Raw genomic sequence first — 19,479 nt, forward strand, 5'->3', positions numbered from 1 at the left:
AGGAATTCAATACACTCTCAAATTACTTAAAAAAGAAGAAAACCATACAAAACAATTTGAACCCTTTAGGGAATGTTGCTCCTTAATGTCAGAAGGCTGCTTCCTGACAAACCTTTTCCTCTGTGTGTAGCTCAGAGCAAAGGAAAGGCCAGCCTTCGTGGTATCTTAAACTGAAGCTGTTTTCTCCAATAAAAAGAAATGCAAAAGAGCTCTGATGGCACTTACCTGCTCAACTTCTCCAAGGGTGACTGGCTGAGTCTGGTAACGAGCATTCATTCTCCTGTGCCTCATGTCTCCCCGATTCCTTGTGGAGATGGCCCTGGATACTGGTTGAGACAGTTTGTTAAACAAAGCCATCTTCTCTGCCAAACTTAAGGTGGAAGAATCTGGCTCCTCAGACTGATCTTGCCCCATTGCCTCTTTGGCTGCTCTTATCTCCTCTTTAGCTAAAATTTTTTGGTGTGCTGATGCCTGCAAGCTGAAGAAACAGAACTGGAAATTAGTTCTGAAGAAACCATTGTGAAGTTTTAAAGTCTCAACCTGATAGAAGCAGATCATCTGCACGTGAAGCACAATAGCCAATGTAATATAGCAGCCTAAGTGGGTATGCAGTGGTTCAACATTGGCATGATGAATTCTAATTCAACAGCTGAAGATTTAAAAAAGTTACATTTTCAGTCAAGAATTCATTTGATTAGGACACAGTATTTTTTTAAGAGGGAACTCAAGATTGAAGAGAGATTTTACAGACAATCTCTATACAGAGTACAGACTATGGTGCTAATAGTACAGACTATTTGAGAGAAATTTAAGGTCCTACAGTGCAATTTATATAATGTTAAATTTTATTGAAAGCAATTTGTGGACCATATATGATAAAAACATTTTAAAATCAGACTTAAACTCCAAGTTAGTGCTGCTTTTAAATTAGAAAAAATTGCAATGACTCTTCTAATCTGAAGTGGAACAGAATTCAGACTGTCTTTTGTTTTGATTTGTCTGGGATAAATCAGCAACAAAAATTGGTTTTGAAACACAGTCCATTTATTTTGAAGATTGACCAATGCTGAAGGCAGACATATTCATTCATAAAAGCTGTAACTGCATTTGTCTCTACAATAATGTATTGTATTCACCTCTACTATAAAAAATTTAATTGTTCAACTTCTTCCACATTTATGGAATTAGCAGTATTCTCTAATTATTTTTTTTTCTGTCATAGTCTCTGCTAAAATTCTCTCATTCAGAACAGGCAAACAATATTCTGCAACTTTACCTATAGGTGGTGCAATTTCTTGTATTTCCTTTAATTTTGCAAGCTAAAAAAATTTATGTAGAGACAGACAAAGGACATGTACTCCTTGTGAATCAAGCACTCAGCTGTGCTATTTTCATCTCAGGATGACATTACCATACAAAAAAAATTACAAGAGCAAAGAGGCTTCTGCTATGTTTGCTTACATGCAAATTAATTTCTTTCAGAAGAAGAATATGCTTCTACAACAGGTTAAGTGTGGTTAGAAGGGTCCTGAAAACAGATGCTTGACAAAAAAAAAAAAAAAAAAAGCTGCATTGCTTTATCATGCAAACATAAATGAAGTTGACGAATGTTTTAAATATTCTTGAAAGAAGTACTGACTTGACACATTGAAAAGGCATTCAAGACTTTAAAGATGCAGCTGCTATTGAGGAATCTTGTGCTCCATGTAACATGCATGTTTACCCCCCCAGTACCTGGTAGGTTGTACAGTGCTCTTAACTACAGTGGGACTAGGTACTCTTGTCACTACTGTGTGGGTATTCACAGAACGTGAAGCAGGGGTAGTTTCACTTTAAAGAATTGCCAAGGAGGGAAAATTCACAGGGAGAGAGAAGAAAAAAGCATTAAGAAAAGCAATACGTTAAGTGTTAACTACAGAAAAGACCAAACCAAAACAAAACAGAAAAATAACAAACAGCAATAATTTTAACTAACTGAGTTATCTTCTGTGACATTTGCAAAATAATTCCAAATACTTTGAAAGAACTAAAAACATAGAGGAGCAAACAGGCTGTCTTTTGAAGTTATTCTTAACCCATAAAGTAAGCTACCTTTCAGCTGAACATCCATTCAATTCACCATTTCCCCCCTCAATTTGATTTTCCCTGTTCCAGGAAAACATCATGCTATATGACCAGAGTGCAAGAAAAGCGTTTCCAAAAAGTACCTTTGAGATTTCAGAGTGTAAAAAGTTTTCCCCAAAACATTCCATAAGAAATTGTGCAGATTTCCCTCAGCACAAACTATCTTTTTCACTTGGGTTACGAAACGATCCTATGATTAATCTCATTTACCTAATCCACAGGTTCCTAAACTTTGTGCCAAACTACAGTTCATACAAGTTATGCTTTAGCAGTCCCTCTACATTTAAAAAGGAATTTCAATATAGTTTTCCCTGTGGCTCTCAAGGCCCTTAGCAATAAATGTTTGCCTCCCTACAGAGTTATAAGCACCACAGATATGGATCTTATTCCCAGATTTGAAAGCAGGAGCTGGAGTTAGAGCCAAGACATGCACAACACTTACGTGGCTGCAATGACCACCTCCTCACTGGTGATGGGCTGTGTGTGAGACCTGTCCTGAAAACGCCGCATCCTCCTCTCTACTGCCGAGCTTCTTGTAGGTGGCTTGGGAATATTTTTCATTTCAAATGATTTTTCCATTTCCTAACAGGACATATGTCATAATTAAAACAATGGAAGAAAAATTATGAGACAATATTTTCTTCTTAGTTTTCTTGCATGCACAGCAGTAAAGTTCCCAAATGCCAACCTCTGAATTAGAAGCAAGATGCAATTGCACAGTATGCACCATGGAGATAAAACTAACTACACACTTCTCTCTAAATGGCATTCTTAGAGCAAGCTTTAGAGCAGCAGGTCTACTGTGTAGGTAGGGAATGAAGTAAAAAAGAAAAATTATGTAGCTTGAACTTGGTTAACTGCATTATACTTCATGCTAATGCATTTTGGATTCCTTCAGCATGTTGTATTTGAAGTATTTAATTCGACCTCCTCTTTAGAAAATGCAATACTCACTCTAAAAAGGAGTCTCTTTGCAGCTACACTTAGTTTAGCTCGGTCATCCAATTTTTCTTCATCTGCACAAAGGGGAAAAAAAAAGCAGGCTGAACATAATGAATCAATCTCATATTAAGACTAATGTATTTTTTTTAAAATGAGTGATTACAGATCAGCAAATAAGCTGGCTGTTTCTCACATTTAACAAAAAACTTATTGTGAACCCAGCTGTGTAAACTTTACCTGTTTTTACATGTATTGCATCAAATGAGAATTCTTGACATGATTTGCAAACAAAAGACTTGTCTTCAGGACAGTTCAAGTCCTTTCAAGCTATCTAAACAACATTTGATGAATAATCATGCTTATTGCATCAGTCTATGAAAACACATGGACTAAGAAAGTGAAGACTGCCTTAAGGTTCAGTGAAGAGTATTGGACATCTATCTTCTACTAGCTGACCATTCTGATTACCAGCTTGTGTCCCCATTTCTCAGAGGCTAAATTGGTATCCTCAGGAGCTGAAATCAGCATCCTCCAGATCCAAGAGCCAGCATCTCAGAGTTGCAAGGAATATCAGCTTTCAAATAGCATAAGGCATTAAACCTAAATATAGCTACTCATGAGATTACCTACTTATTTTGTGCCAGACTTGCGAAGGGTGACAAAAGGGGAAGGGAAGCAAGATGGCAGACTGAATTCTGTAATTTAATAACCTGCATTTTGCAACTTCCTTACCCAAAAACAAGTTACAACATCACTTTCACATTATACTTAAGGCTTTCTTTAAATTTTAAGTCCTAAACCAGTGACTAAAATTGACTAATTATTTTTTTCCCAACAACTAGCTTATTTATTGTCTAAATTAGGATAAAACCCAAATCATATTGAAAAGTTTCAAGCCATTCTCCACTTGACTCCCATTTGAAGTTTGGCATCCACAGACAGACTTTTGGAGTGAAATGAGTTTGAAATCAAGTCTGTAGTAGACATGGCCCAAAGAATAGGTGTATTTCAACTGTATATCATAGAGATATTTTCAATGGATTTTGTTTCTATTATCAAACAGCTCTTCAGTTTAAATAAAACATATCAGATCCCATTTCTTCCTTGGAAAACAGTATAACAACATACCATCAGCAGTTGGTATTTCTGCACACAAAATTGACCTAGTGAAAAATTATCAAAGAGAAAAAAGTTAGCTGGAAACAAGACATCAAAAATGAAATTCAAATTCAATCTGAAGTAGCAGGATCTCAAAGTCTTAAGAGTGGGAGAATTTATCTATTTTTCAAGTTTCAGAAGTGTCCACTTGGGAACATCCTTTAATAAAGCATAAAGGCAAGCAATTGCAGCCAAACTTAAATACAGTAAAGGAAAATTATTTCTAGTTCACCTTGCAGGAAATAAAAGTCTAAGATTTGCTGCCAGCTTTTTAACATAAAATAGGTAGCTTTGGTGGCTTACAAAGAGAGTTAATGATAAAGCAGAGTAGATGGAAGGAAACCTGTTATATAAAACCAAAAGCATTTAACATTTAAACCAGACAGCCACAGTACTTTACAACGATTCACTGTTCACTATTTCAAATGGGAGGAATTTGCAACAAATTGGTTTGGGGGGGAGGGGGGGTTGGATTTCATTTTATAAGAAGCTGTAATCAATACTTGATGGTTTTTAAAGAGGAACAATAACCTTTCAAAATGTTTATTCTAATCTACGAACAAATCTTTTCACAACCTTGTTAATATCCACCTGTGCCAGAATGCTACACAGAGCTATGCACGTGCCTACCTATCTGTCTCCTTTCGTTCTGCTGATGTTATAGGCTGAGTTTTAAATCTCTCAGAAGTCTTTCTATTTTCCCCAGGAGTGAAATAGCGCCTCGCCTTTCGTGGCCCTCTTTCACGGTCCCCATTGGCAGATACAGTACTACCTGCTGTTGACATCTCAAACCGAGATTCACTTTCAAATCGCACGACAGAGAGAGCATAGGAAAGAAAAGAGGAGAAAGAAGTAAAACATAGATGTAAGCATCTCAACAACTCCCCAGAGATCACTCTGCATGCTCCTCCGGTACCATGCGCAGACGAACACATTCCAGCTACCCCATCACAACTCGCACTAGCAAGCAGAAGCACAAAAGCAGGGTTCAAACCACCTCAGCCTCCAGTACACACTGGTGAGAGCTAAGCTGTGTGCTATAAGTGCTGAACAACAACTGCTGTTGAGTGGGTGTAATTTTGCCAAGGACGTGCAAGTTTCACATGAAAATATGAGTGAAATGTCACCTACAGTTCCGTTTTCTTGTTGGCATTAGCAGACTCCAGAAAGACATTACGGAGCTGGGCAACAGAGACTTTTGTGTCAACCATGCCAATCTCACCATTTGGTGGATTTGCTTCCATGCTCTCCTTACTTTTAAAAGGTTCTAGCTTAGCAGTCACAGTATAGTCAGACATGGAGCGAGTCAGGACCTTATGCTTTGTTGTTGACACTTTCCAAACAGGAGCCTTTGCTTTGTCAGGCTGCAAGACAGATCCACTCTGTATGTACATAACAGCTTCACTCCTTTCTATGTTCTCAGGGGTCTTAAGCTGCTGCTTGGGGGCCTGCCTCTTATTGCATTCCAACTCTCTCTGAACTTCTGAGTTAACTTTCGGCTTGCTTGCAAAGGAGGAACTCCCCACAGGGGTCTCCAATTCTCCTCCAAAGAGACCTTCATGGTTCTTCCCTTGCTTGCGAATCTCAGATGGCAGAATTGGCCTTCTGCCTTTGGAAGCCTGTTCACCCTCCAAGGAATCTTCTTCATTAGGTTTTGCTCCATAAGCAGGTGCTTCTTTCTTTTCACTCTCTGATGCAGTGGCTGTTGATGGTTTTGATCCGAGGCTAACATTGTCTGTCAGGAGCAGGCTGCCAGCAGTGGTGTTTGCTGGCTCTTCCGCTGCCATCAGCTGAGCTGTGTGAGCAATGCCAGCAGGCTGAATATAGCCATGGATTGGCTGGCGGACGGAACTGACGGGCTGATTTATAACCCTATCAAAGGCAGACGGCTCTGTCTGAAGAGGCATGTAGTGGGCTGGCACTGGATGGGATTTTCTCTGAGATACTGTGTCTGTGACAAGTTCAGGGCTTCCACGAGCACTTTCCTCTTTCACCAATTTCTCTCTAACTTTTACTCTTTAAGAAAGAAAAAGGATTAAAGCTGTGAAGAGCAATACCCAATCTGGAAAGGAACACAGACACCTACTGTGGGTACAGACAGCAATATTGCAGTAAAATAAAAAAACATACAATAAAATAAAGCAATCTTATGATGCAACCCCTTCCTCCCCCCAAGTCTTAGCAGCAACACTGCTCAAAAACAGTCAGGTGATTCATGGCCCTTTGGACATGCATGACTCCTGAGAAGGTAACTGTGCAAGCTCTGGGAACATACAGGATGTTCTCCTGAGATCACACGTGCATTTGCCAAACAGCACATACCCATAGTCTCAAACAAACAAGATGATCAAAACTGCTTTTTATGTTATCAGAGCGTTGGGTTCAGCCTGCAATTGCAAATTCTACTGGCACTTGTGTATGCAGTCAGATGTTTGAAGATGTCTAAACACTGGGAAGCGTACGTCATACCAAGATGTTGTTGCATTGAGGAAGGGATGAAAAAAATATGTTATCTCCACCTAGCCCGTCAGATATTTTGCCAGAGACTGGTTTACTTGTGCTTTTGTGTATCATTTAAGACATCTGAAATGTCACATGTAGTGTAGCCTGTTTCAGTAAGTGAGAAAAAACATTGAAAGGGCAAGTCCGAAACCCAAAAGTGAAACTATGGCATGGCTGCTGCTCTTCAGAGAGCTGGCAGGGAAAAGGACATTTAAAAACTGAAACAGACATTCTGTTTCAAAATGTTTCATTACATTCTAACATGCAAAACTTGCAAAAAACACTTGCTCCCAAAAGTTACCTTACTTCAGTGTTTTCTAGAAACACCTCTGGACTTCTGGAACATTCATGCAAAACAGGGTTTTATTTAACCTTTCTAAACTGAATACAGCATCACAGTGGGAGGCAGGCAGGTGCAGCCAGGGGCAGCCTTTGCTCTGGGGCTATCACTGCAGGTAAAGCTCTCCAGCACTTTTACAGCCTCTCTGAGGCTCAGACAGCTCACAGGGCGAGCGGCTGCAGATAATGCACACAGCATTAAAAATGAAAGCCCTGTACTTCCCCCCCTCCCAAATGGGTATGAAAAAATCATTTCAGTTCTGAGGAAAGAGAGACTCAAGCTAGGAAACTTGCTCTCTGTTTGAAAGCAAGTAATCCGGCTCAAAGTATGTGCAATTCCAGGGTTGCTACCAACAGACTTCTTTGGGTTTAAATCATTAGAAAAGAGAATAAAGTAAGATTTGGGGGGGAAAAAAAAGGCAAATTACCTAAGAGAACAATTCAGAATATCCAAAGTTATTTGAAGCACCAATCTTTCTAATATTTTGGTGCTTCTTACCTCTGAAGATTGATGCACTTGTCAGGGAAAGTTGCTTAAGCACATAAAATGAGTTAAATCTGAAGAAGTATTCTTTAAACTACACGTACCAAGCATTCTCCAGAACATCCACACCAATGTTAGTACTGGGTTATAGGTATTACTTTAATTAGGAACATGAAAAAGAGACTTCCTGCAATGTTTTTCATGGTGGGCTCAACTTTATATGTTACCAAACCAGGAGAAAGCAGCTGCCTGTAGCTTTGATCAGGATTTTGGTTTACTTTTCCATTTAATTATTTTTTTACTTCTCTTGTACCATCTCCTTTGGAATTCAAGGAGTTACTTGCAGGAAATGCTAACATGGAATGGTGCATAGTATAAAAATATGCTGGCTTGCAGAGCACAAAATGAGATAAAACAAGAAGTTATAAAATCTAGTGGAAGCCAGAATGACAGCAGCTGTGAAAGTAGCTTGGGGAATTTGTACTTCTTCATCAAAATAGTAATTGGTTCTAAGTTAGAATAAAAGCAGATGCTTCAGTAAAGTTTCAACAGCTTCTTATTTACAAAAAAAACCAAAAAAACAAAAAAAAACAACCAACATTTCCTCACTTGCTGCTGTTAAAGGAAAATTAAGGGCAAGTGTTAAATGTAGATAGTAAAAGGAAAGAAAGGGAAGGTTTGTAGCCTGACTGTTAGCCACACAGCTATGTTTTATGATACCTGGAGGGCCAGCTGATAAGTGAAGGTGTGTCCCCTTCCGAATCTTTCTGAAGAAACCATTCAGGTTTTGCTTTCCCTGCACTACTACAGAAAACAGAACTTCAGGTAATTTCTGAGATCTCAACACATGCTCCTATTATTTTTCCCAATCTCCCCTCCCCACTGCTTTCCATTTTTTGATTACTCAGTTGCAGAGGACTGTTTTAGAAAACAAAAGCAACACCCACTAATTGAATTCAAAGGTGATAAACCGTGAAAGAAACTATTATATAATCCCACAAACATAAACAAAGTATTCTAAATGGTAAAGATTCTGCAGAGGTAACTTTACCAAATGTATGTTATCCAAAAACTGTGAAGTGAAAGCAACTACACAACCTTATTTTTGCATTTGTTATTGTGGGTCAGTCTGTGTAAGGACACCTGAAAAAGTTGTTAAAACCATTCTTTTAATTTGCAATTTAAAGGGGCAAAGACTGCTGCAACCAAAACAAAGTATTAACAGGGATTTAATGAAGTGAAAAATTCACATGGCTACATCAGATTTCCTAAGCAGTTCTCAGGAGCATCTGGGACCCCTCTGTCCTCTTGTAACCCTGTGTCACAAAGCTTCAGAAATGCCCACCTGGTTAGCACAAGTCAAACATGCTGTGCCACTGGGCGACTTGGCAAAGGGAAAACTTAAGAAACAAAGTGACCCCTAATTTAATCTTGTGTTGACTACTCTATTTACACTTTGAAGCTGAAAGCATAAAAAGAAAGAAGAGCTTTGAAAAGCCCTGCAGCAGTGCAGGAAAGGGTGTTTGCAGACTTCCTACATAAAGTTTCTTATATACTGTCCTAAAGTTCACCTTCACCTACAGTCCCCAAGCAACAGTAGAACACATCAAATATTTTTAACCTTGCAAACACAGCCTGTCCTGCCATATGAAAGTTTACAAACTCACTCCCCAGAGGCGACAAGCATCCAAGATGCTTTCCATTACTTACAGCTACATCTGAAAGAACTCTTCCATTGGAGAAGAGCATTTGGGATAGAAACCCCAAATTAAGCTCCATGTAATATACTTCAATATTTCTTAGCTACTCTTCTAAGAAAAACAGTTGGAAAAGGTCAAATCAACAACTGTTCTGAAGATAAGAGTGTATTTGACGTAAGTAAGTTTAAATTTGAGAACTCACCTACCGCTGTCATTGAATCCAAATCTATCTTAGAACGACAAACACCAACTGTTGAAACACCTTCTGTTTTTCCAAATGTTTTGGAATCCCTAATGGAACTGACCAAATAGGAGGCAAAGCCTTTTCACAGAAGCTGATTAGAAGCAGCTATCTGAAACTGTTTTGAAGCACGGGAACTTCCTTCTCTCCTAATGTGTACTTTGGCACATTTTTATAGTGGGCATGGCCCAAGCAGCAATTATTTGTACTTGATCGTTCATCCTTTGAAGAGTGCAATCAAAAGAACGCAAGCCACGTTTTGAATTTAAGCTGCCATTTCAGCAGCCAAATGCAGGCAATGTCAAATGATACCTTCTCAGTGGTGGGTAACTGGATTAATTATTAAATCTTCTTAATACTGAAGGCACAAAAGCTTTCGTATATATTCCAAAGCAAGCTGCATTTATTTTCCAATTTAAACTAATGAAATTTAAATTTAACGAAACCAATTTTGTAGCCTGTATATAATGAGGAACTGACTTCAGAACAGCAGTCACCAGAAAAACTGGAGTTAGCCTTTTTCCTCTTGTGCAAATAGCTTTATAGGAGACCACCACAGAGTAATTTTAAATGGACTACATGGACACAGTGACTTTTTTACCACTCAAAATCAGGGACAAGAGTTTCAGAGAGGTTATTCTTGCATCTCTGAATATCAGACCAGGAAGAACACACTGGCACTGGAAGTGTCAGGGATATTAAAGAATGGCAAACATGGCCTTTAAAATACCACCTATTGCCTACATGTGTATCCAAAGAGACTAATTCTACATTTAAGCTCTTTGGTGCTTAAATACTACACCACACCTTGGTCGGTGCAGATGGTTTCCTTTAAAAGACAGACAGACAGCAATTAGGGGAAATTAGTTTTATGCAAATACTGACCCAAGCCTCATCCAGAAAGAAATCCAAAATTAGAGATAACGCAGTCAGCAATTTGTATTATATTATTACTTATTCACAGAATCACAGAATAGTTTGGGTTGGATGGAATCTTTAAAGATCATTCAGTCCAATCCCTTTGCAATGACCAGGGACATCCACCTTCTCTCTGGACTACCTGTGCCAGTGTTTTATCACCCTTGTAAAAAATTTCTTCCTTGTATCTAGTATCAAGCTACCTCTCTTTTAGTTCAAAATATTCCTCCTTGTCCTATAGGAAAGGAGGAATGTCCCTGTTACAAAGTCTGTCCCGATTTTATAATAACTGCCTGCAGCACTGAAAGGCTGAAATCAGATCTCCCTGGAGCCTTCTCTTCTCAAAGCTGAACAATCCCAGTTCTCTCAGCCTTTCCTCACAGAAAAGGTGCTCCATCTCTCTGGTTATTTTTGTGGCTCTCCTTTGGACTTTCTCCAACACTTTATGTCTTTCCTGTTCTGAGGATTACAGAGCTACAGATATACAGTATTCCAGGTGGGATCTCATAAGAGCTGAGTAGAGGGGCAGAATCACTTCTCTCAACCCCTGACCATGATCCTTTCGATGTGGCCCAGGACACATTTAGCTTTCTGGGCTGCAGGTGCACATTGCCAGCTCATGTCCAGCCCCTCATCCACCAGTTTCCCCAAGTTCTTCTTGGCAGAGCTGCTCTCAATCCCTTCAGGCCCCAGCCTGTACTGGGCTGTACAGAGCCTGTACAGAGGTTTGCTCCAGCCCAGGTCCAGGACTTTGTACTTGGCCTTACCAAACCCCTCATGAGACTCTGATGTAGCTTGACCCTCACGAGGCTCTGATGAAGCTTGTCCATGTTCCTCTGGGTGATATCCCATCCTTCAGGAGTGTCAACCACACCACTTGGCTTGGTGTCATCTGCAAAACCGCTGGCGGTGTACCCAACCCCCTTGTGTCATTGAGGAAGACATTAAATAATCCTGGTTCCCATGCAGACCCTTAAGGTATACCACTGGTCACTGATGTCCATCAAGATTCTGAGCTGTTGACCACTACTCCCTGGATGCAACTGTCCAACCAATTCCTCATCTACTGACCAATCTACCCATAACTCCTCAATTTAGAGAGCAGGATGTTGTGGGGGACTGTGTAGAAGGCCCTGCAGGTGCACAGCCACGGACATCTGTAGCCTTTCCCTTGTCCACTGATGTAGTCACTCAACCACAGAAAGCCACTAGATGGGTCAGGCAGGACTTGCCTTGATGAAGCTGTGCTGGCTGTCTCGAATCCCTGTCCTCCGTGTACCTTAGCATAGCTTCTGAAAGGATCTGTTCCATGATCTTCCCAGGCACAGAGGTGAGGCTGACAGGGCAGTGATTTCCAGTATCCTCTTTTCTACCCTTTTTAAAGATGGGTGCAATGTTTCCTTTTCTCCACTCACTTGGGACTCCACCTCACTGCTCAGTTATCATGGAGATATACCAGCCAATTCCCTCAAGACTCTGGGATAAATATAACTGGGTCCTATAGCTTTACTTTTGTTCAGCTTCCTGAGGTAGTCAGGAACTTGATTTTTTTCTTATAGTGGGAGGGACTTTGCTTCCTCAGTCACCATCCTGCTGTCCACCCACTCATGAGGTGTGGAAAGAGAGGCTGCCATTGAAGACTGAGGCAGAAAAGCAGTTGAGCCTTCTTTTGTCCACTGTTACCAGTTTTGCTTGGACCTTCCATTTCCAGCTAACATACCTGTAGAAGTCCTTGCTATGCTTTGCATCCCTTGCCAAGTTCAGTTCCAGTTTCACTTTGCCCTTCCTAACCTCATCTCTACACAACTGGGCAGTGTCCCTGTACTCTTCCCAAAGCACCTGTCTCTGCTCACTGACTGTGCATTTACTTCTTTAATAATCCATGTTGGAGACTTTCCACATTTTTCCTGATTTCTCACAACTGGGAACTGAGAGCTTTTGTGCTCTATGGAAAGCATAAATGGTTGAGTTTATACCAGTTACCTCAGTTTCTTAAAAACAGTCATCACTGCTCAGCATTTTGCACATGCGTTTAAAATTAAATTCTCATTTACATAAGTTAAAATGTTGCAACTAAAAATTAAGTTTTTACAGTTATTATTTTCTAACTAGCCAGCTACCAAGAAATTAAAGACTTGCACTTAGAGAAAATCATACTTTTAAAAAATTCCTAGTCACACATTGTTTTCAGTCAGCAGAAGAATTTGACAGTAATTCTATACCACAGTGAGAAATTGTAATATAAAATTAGTGAAAACTAGTTTTTTTTTTTCCTTTTGGAAGAATCTGATTACCCTGTTGCCATAGTAAATTTGCCAAGTCTGAAGCAATTCAGCATAGAATTTTAACCCTCCCTCTGCCCCTTCATGCACATATACACCTGATATTATCTGAAGGATTGACTATCACAGTTCCAAAGGGTTTTTACGCTTTGACATCAGGAAAACAAATCAACTATTACTTCAACTGACCCAAGATACTCTTCAGCTTTTAAGTCTGCAAACTGTTTTGTTTTGGCAGAAGACATTATAAAATTTTCAATTCTTCACTGAGAAACAGCTTGCCTCTACTTGGAAGCTCCCAGCCAACAATTACAAGATATAGAAGAAAGAATGTTAAAGACTCACTCTACTCTAACAGGTTGTTAAAAAAAAACAAAAAACAAAACCCAAGGAGATTTAGAACCAGAACTCCTTCAATTTCTACTTTGTGTCCTCCCCACAAATGGCCTCATTTTAGCAAACATTCTATAAATATAAAGCGAAACCAATGACATAGCTAATTAGAGAAATATATAGCCACTTTCTTGTATCAGACACACACTGATACAATAAACCCAACTAATCCAGCTTGAGACATCCAAAGCAACTAAATACATTCTTCAAGGGTAATAAATACATTCTCATAAAAATCACACTTACCTTTGCCTGCTGTTACTGTGCAAGGGCTGGTCATTCTGCAAGTGGGTCGGTGAGGCTGCCCGCTTTGGTGAAGGGAGGGACTCTCGGGGGGTTTGCTTTGATGTTGGCACTTCGTTATAGCAGGAAGAGTCTCGTCCAGAAAGTGAAAGGGAAACAGAACTATCCAAGGTTGCTGAAGGGTCAGAAGCCTGTCTAATGGCACTGTCACCTGCTTTTCTAACACTCTTTTCATTTGAGAGGTCATCTTTATCTTCATGGCTGGAGTACTCTTTGGAATCAGAAATCACATTCTTTGATGCCTTCGTCTCAGTCCTGGACAAATAGAGGGTGCCATAGTCCTTGTTTTCCCCATCCTGCCTTTCACTTTTCAGTCCCTTTCTTTCCACGCTATCGGGATCTTTCCTTGTCCGTGTATATCTGGATGAGTAGTCGGAATCCAGATCAGAATCAAGAGATAATCCATACTTTTCTGCCAGCTGGCGTCGCCTCTCTGCCTTGTACCTAGCTATTCTCTCTGCTTTTGACTCTAGCTCCTGGACATCCATGTTTGCTGTACTGTACAAGGGTTCTGTATTACCTCCTGTGGTTTCTGATCGGTATCTGGATGATCTGGGCTGTTTTTCTACAGAAGAATCTGAAGTTTCCTCCTCTTCATTTGATCTGCCTGTCAAAAGTACAACATATATGAGCAAGTCCTTCCCAAAACTCCAATTACCCCACCCACCACTCAAACTGAGTGAACTAAAAGCTTCCTATTTTCCTACATATCTAAGTGACTGCATAAACACATTATATTTTTGCACTTTTGTCCCCAAAAGCACATACAGACAATTAAGAAGTATGTATTAGGAATAATTCTTTAGTAAGTAATAATTCTCAATTTGAATAGTTATTTTAAAGCAATAAGAACCATCAACGTTTTTCAAATAGGACAACTGGAGACTTAAAAGGCAAATTAAAAAAAAACAAACCCAAACAACCTGACAGAGCTCTTCTGTAGAACTCTTCTCTAGGTACTGCACAACTGATAAGTGTAGCAAACGTGAAGTAATTCAGCAGTGAAAGACTGACTGACGTGTGCTACTTACCTAAGTGGGGGCTGTATGGGTCAGTTGCACGCATATATCTTGGTGTATCTTCCTCTAGTAAACGGTGTGTGACTGATCCTGGGCAGTTTTGTAGAAGCATAGGTTGTGTATCATTTTCAATTCCCTCTAAGCGCCTAGCTATTCTTTCCTTTCTGAAAAATATGTGAAAAATGTGAAAACAGGCATCTTGAAGATTTGAGGGCAGAGTTTCTATGAGTAGGTAACAAAACAAGCTGTGTGTTTTGTTTTACAGGCCAAAGACATTTTTCCTTTACCTTTTCATTTCCAAAAAATCTCGGTTGTTTGGTTCAAAGAGTTTCCTTAATTCTGAAACTGAGACAACAAAAGATTATGTAGCTTATAAGACAGTAAGTTTTAGAAACTTGCTAAAATGCTTTAGAATAAGAAGGAACAGTCAAATAAAGTCGAGAGGTTTGAAACAACTTTTTTCAGGAAATGAGCATTTTTATCTTGTTTTCCTAGTTTATTAGGGTTGTGCTGTCAAAAGTGCATTAGGCACATAGGTGCGACCATCAAGACTCCTCCCTTCTATATAGTTCCAGGCTAATCCCAAATCTGCTATACCATCCTAGAATTTTTCAAGATCTTGTATATACTGGACAAGCTGTATTTTGATTAGCTGAAGTCAAGCTTACATGCTCTAGTAACCCATTTCAAAACCAGGTAATATGGAAAGTCTGCTTACCCCGTCTACTCAAAGGTCAGGGTCTGACTATGTTTAAAGAGAAGCAGTAAGGACGAGGTTCCTTCTTCCTTACTTTCCTCCACACCCTTATATTGATCAAATCCCAATAATCCCAGTGACTCATTGCTGAAGTGAAAATTACCATGCACCATCATGATACTCTTGCGTGGTTAATCACTTAGTACTTTGCTAACTTTCCCTTGCGGTTCTAATTGGACATACTTTCCTTCTCTTTCCCTGAACTCCTTGCTGCCAGATGCCATAGTCCACAAAATGGTAGTGAACCATGGGGAGGCACGATAGATGAAGTAATCCCTATATATACACTCACATATGTGCATGTGCAAACCACACTAGAGCAGTGAGTGCTACACAAATAAGTGCAGTGTGACTTCTTACCACCAGGAACAGAAACTGTCCAGCGAAGCAGTTGGACTGGGGTGGGGGCGTGCCTAATGCACACACAGGCATGCACATCCACACACCCCATATTGTGGCCTTGATAAACATGGTGCTGAAAGCCGTGTGCACCTATTCTTGAGCCAGTGCACCTCTGGGGTTCTAACCCTCTTGACCCAGCGATCAAAAGTTAAAGCAAACTAAAGTGTACACCTGATAAATTGGCAGAGATTGCCATGAGAAATACCTGATGAGACAGGAGTGTCTAGCTGACATTGCTCCACTGCAGAGGTAAACCTACCTAATTTTCTTGCTACCAGACCTCATTGCTCTAGATACTTCAAAGATAAATATTATGGAAACACCACCCTTTTAAAGGTCAGATGCACCTTTTCTACCTTCCCTCTTCTGCAAGAACTTAACATGCATGGCTTGGCCAGGGTTCCAGCTCAGCTGACTCATCCAGGAAGTTTGCTGTACTCAGTACCAGCGCTCACACCTCATAGATACTGTTGACATTGACTGTCATATCAACTTTACATGCTGAAAAGCTTGAAAGTAGGACTACAGATAAAATGTGTGGGATCAGCAAGAATGGACACATTCTGATCCTGAACCAACACCATAGCAAAGATGAGCCCTTATGTTGTGTTTGCACAGACTTTTCTCTCAATGCATGAGCAGTTTCCACTATTGCCCTGTCTACTCAAGCTGTTCTAGCAGTGGAACTGCATTAAACAGAGAACTTACCCATTAGAAACCAGCCGTCATTACAGACCGACACCAAAGGAAATGATTTTTCATAAAGACTTCACTCTCACCTCCTAAAATCTACTTCTGTTTAATTATGTCCCACTAGCTATTAGAGCTTTTCTGTTACATCTGCTGTCTATGCATACAAAACACTGTCAAAACAAAACCTGTAATTGTCTGTCTTCAGACAAGTCAAAGGCCTCCAGAGCTCATAGTAAAGTCACATTTCATCCAAATCTTGATCCTTTTTTTCCCTTAGTCACCATTTTATACAGTCGCCTAAACCATCATCACAGAAGAGGTCTTTTACACAGCTTTGGTAAAGCTCTAAAGCTTCCTTTATTAGCAAAAGTCTTCTCTCCCCCCACCCCCAGAAAAGGAAACTTGACTATAAGTTGTCCACATATGACAAATGTGGAACATCCAAAGAACTCCCAAAGCATTAGCTCAACACTCTCTTGCTACATGCTAGCTGAAGTTCCAGAGATTCTACTACCACTTTGCAGTCCTAAAAAGAGCACTGGTCTCATGAAAAATGTCTCCCAACACCTCCCCAAACAACATGGGACAAAAATAGCGTGGGACTACTCCATGCTGCCTTACACTTTTTCCAAGCTTGAGATTACAGAAGTAATTTCAGCCAATTAGTAATTAGCCAAGCTGTAGGTTGGCCAACATCTGAAGAATTATTTTCGTGAAAGCAGTTCCAGCAATGTTCTTCTTTTGGTAAGGTGGGAAAAAGAAGCACAAAAAAAAAGCAAAACCAAAAGAGGATAAAAATGCAGAAAGTCTTCTAGTCTAGGGATTTCTTTCTGACGAATTTTACTTCAAAACATAAAAACCAGTTGGAGACATTTCACTCCCAGGAACACAGGTTGGCCCTTGCAAATTTAGGTGCCCAAGTTTCTCCTTTTTAGTTTACAATTTGAATATGTTGGTGCCAGTTCCCATCTGTTCATGGGATGCTTTCCCATGAGACCATTACAAACAACACCATGGGAGTGCTAAAGAATAGCAACACTTCTACATAAAAGCTTGCACAAAAATCTGATTCAGCACACAAGAAAATACTAAGAAGCTTAAAATAATTAATTTCACACTAAAGCTCCTTATCTAGATTACTTCATGGCAACACACTTTGTAAGTACCATTGGTCAGTTAAGGGCAAGAGGAAGAACAGCCCCAGCTCAGAAACTGCTCTGCACTTGAGGTTTTATTTTAGGATGTTGAGTAGGATACTGTGGTAGGATGCTCTCTGAGGTAAACTGTCAAGAGGCATCTAACTTTGGTAACTGTAGTCCTTTGAAATGAAATTTACTTTGAAATAACATTATTTAGGAAAAAAAGTATTGTTCCCCGTGTTGTCGCAGATTGAAAAACAAAAAGGACATTTGGAGCACATCTTATATTTTAAAAACTTCTTAAATTAAGGCGAAATATTGCTTATAGAAATATATATTCATAGAAATTTTTCAGAAATCTGCAATAGAATATAAACATGTTTATGCTGAAAGCCCTCTTTGACAGCTGCAGAGGGGACATGAATAAAGTTGCAGCCATGTGACAGCAATTTTATTTTTACAGTACAGATGCTGTAAATAATCAAATAAGCCTTCTAAAAGTTCATGACAGAGGGGGAGCACGTACATTTGTGAAGCCTGGATAGACATGGATCAAAAGGTTACCTGCCAGAGGGTTAATTTCTCAGAGATGGTAAATAATCATTGCAACACAGGTACCACACATTTTCATTTTGAAGAAAATCTAACACAACAGCAAAGCCTACCAGCCTCATTCCTACTTCCTCCTCTCCACAACTGGAAAGGTGATGGTCTTAAAACTATGCTGGAGAAGCATTTATCTTCAGTTTATGCCAGCAAGGGTGTACTGACATGGTCAGTGCTCAACTGCAGGCCCCAGTAAAACCTGTATCAGTTGAAAAGTAAACATATTCCTTCAATTTCTCGGTATGTGCAAATCTGCGTCAAAATTAGGCTCTAGAAAGTCAAATAGACTGCATTTTCAAAAAGCCCTGGACTTCAAGTAGTTTCCTCAGAATGCAACCAAAAGCTCCCACTGCTGTTTCATAAGTCTGGTACACACCAAATATGATGCCTTTATTATAAGAGTATTTTTTTGAAAAATAGAAACATCCTGGAATGGAAATTAGATCACTGAGAAGCAACTTACAGATAAGGTTTCTCAAGTGAAGGCTGAATTAACTTGCTGGCCACATGATTGTAAGGCTAAGTATAAGGAATAATGAGGAAATAAGGATTATTACTGTCTGGTGCTCTCAGAAGTCTGTATTGCATAAATGCATAACACTCTATTCCATCATTTTGCCAACACTGTTTCTTTCTGAACATCTGTAATGATTGTCTTTAAAAGCAAGCATGTCACTTAAATTGCACTTAAATGTTATCTGGAAGAAGTGCTCCTTTCTCAGCAACAAATGACATAAAAAGATCAAGCCAGTTCCTTTACATTGGGATTACTGCATTTGGCCTTGTAGCTTGTCCAAAAAGAGTATATATCACCAGAACACAATTTTAATCAAAGTTCTGAGGTCCACAACACCCTTGAATGAAGGGATCCTCTTTGTGCCAGTTGTACATAGTTCTTCAGACAGATGTCACCCCCTATGGGTCAAGCACACAGTGATTTTCTCTAAATAATTCAAGAGAATTATTTCTTGCCTCTATATCAACTGTGTCAAACGATAAAGATGGGACTGCTGTTTTCTTCAGAAATTATTCAGATTAAGATAGAAGTTTAGAACAAAAAAACCTAACCCCATCCCCCCAAACTAAACTCCATATGCACTGCAGGCCCTTTAGCATGCAAGACAAAAATTTGAGTGCAGTCAGTTGGTCATGCAAGCACCGTGATTCCACCAACCACCAAAGGGGCCTGGAAAGAGCTATGACTCTTAACAACTCAAGTTAATATTTCTGAACTCAGAATTAATCTAAGCATACAAAGAAACTCTCTGAAGTTTTGACTTTCAGCTACAAATCTATTGAAACTAGGAAAACAAAACTGAACTTTATGAAGTGGGGATGTAGGAAAAGAGCATTGTGGTTCATCCCGTTTCATCCTTCATGCATACTTCACAGGGAAAGCTCATTTACAAAACATCTGTGCCTAAGTGATTTTAACTGTGGTTTGTACTTGCATAGATGAAACATCACATGCTGTTAA

General features: G+C 39.6%; 1 protein-coding gene across 2 annotated transcripts in view; it reads right to left on the reverse strand.

Moving 5' to 3' along the window:
- The window catches only part of SVIL (supervillin), a 54,632-nt gene extending 39,907 nt beyond the window's left edge, over window positions 1–14,725 (reverse strand). The window contains exons 1-8 of one of the 2 annotated variants that reach the window (XM_062506966.1): window positions 14,693–14,725; window positions 14,418–14,569; window positions 13,330–13,993; window positions 4,195–4,229; window positions 3,079–3,140; window positions 2,567–2,706; window positions 1,735–1,830; window positions 226–478 (exon numbers count right to left, since the gene is read on the reverse strand). In XM_062506966.1, the coding sequence (XP_062362950.1) occupies window positions 226–478; window positions 1,735–1,830; window positions 2,567–2,706; window positions 3,079–3,140; window positions 4,195–4,229; window positions 13,330–13,993; window positions 14,418–14,569; window positions 14,693–14,700 (1,410 nt within the window). In that variant the 5' untranslated portion in view covers window positions 14,701–14,725. The remainder of the gene's footprint in view (window positions 1–225; window positions 479–1,734; window positions 1,831–2,566; window positions 2,707–3,078; window positions 3,141–4,194; window positions 4,230–13,329; window positions 13,994–14,417; window positions 14,570–14,692) is intronic. The other variant, XM_062506974.1, reaches the window with a different exon arrangement.
- Window positions 14,726–19,479: the final 4,754 nt, after the last annotated feature.

Source organism: Cinclus cinclus, chromosome 1, assembly GCF_963662255.1.
Source record: "Cinclus cinclus chromosome 1, bCinCin1.1, whole genome shotgun sequence".
NCBI classification, from domain to species: domain Eukaryota; kingdom Metazoa; phylum Chordata; class Aves; order Passeriformes; family Cinclidae; genus Cinclus; species Cinclus cinclus.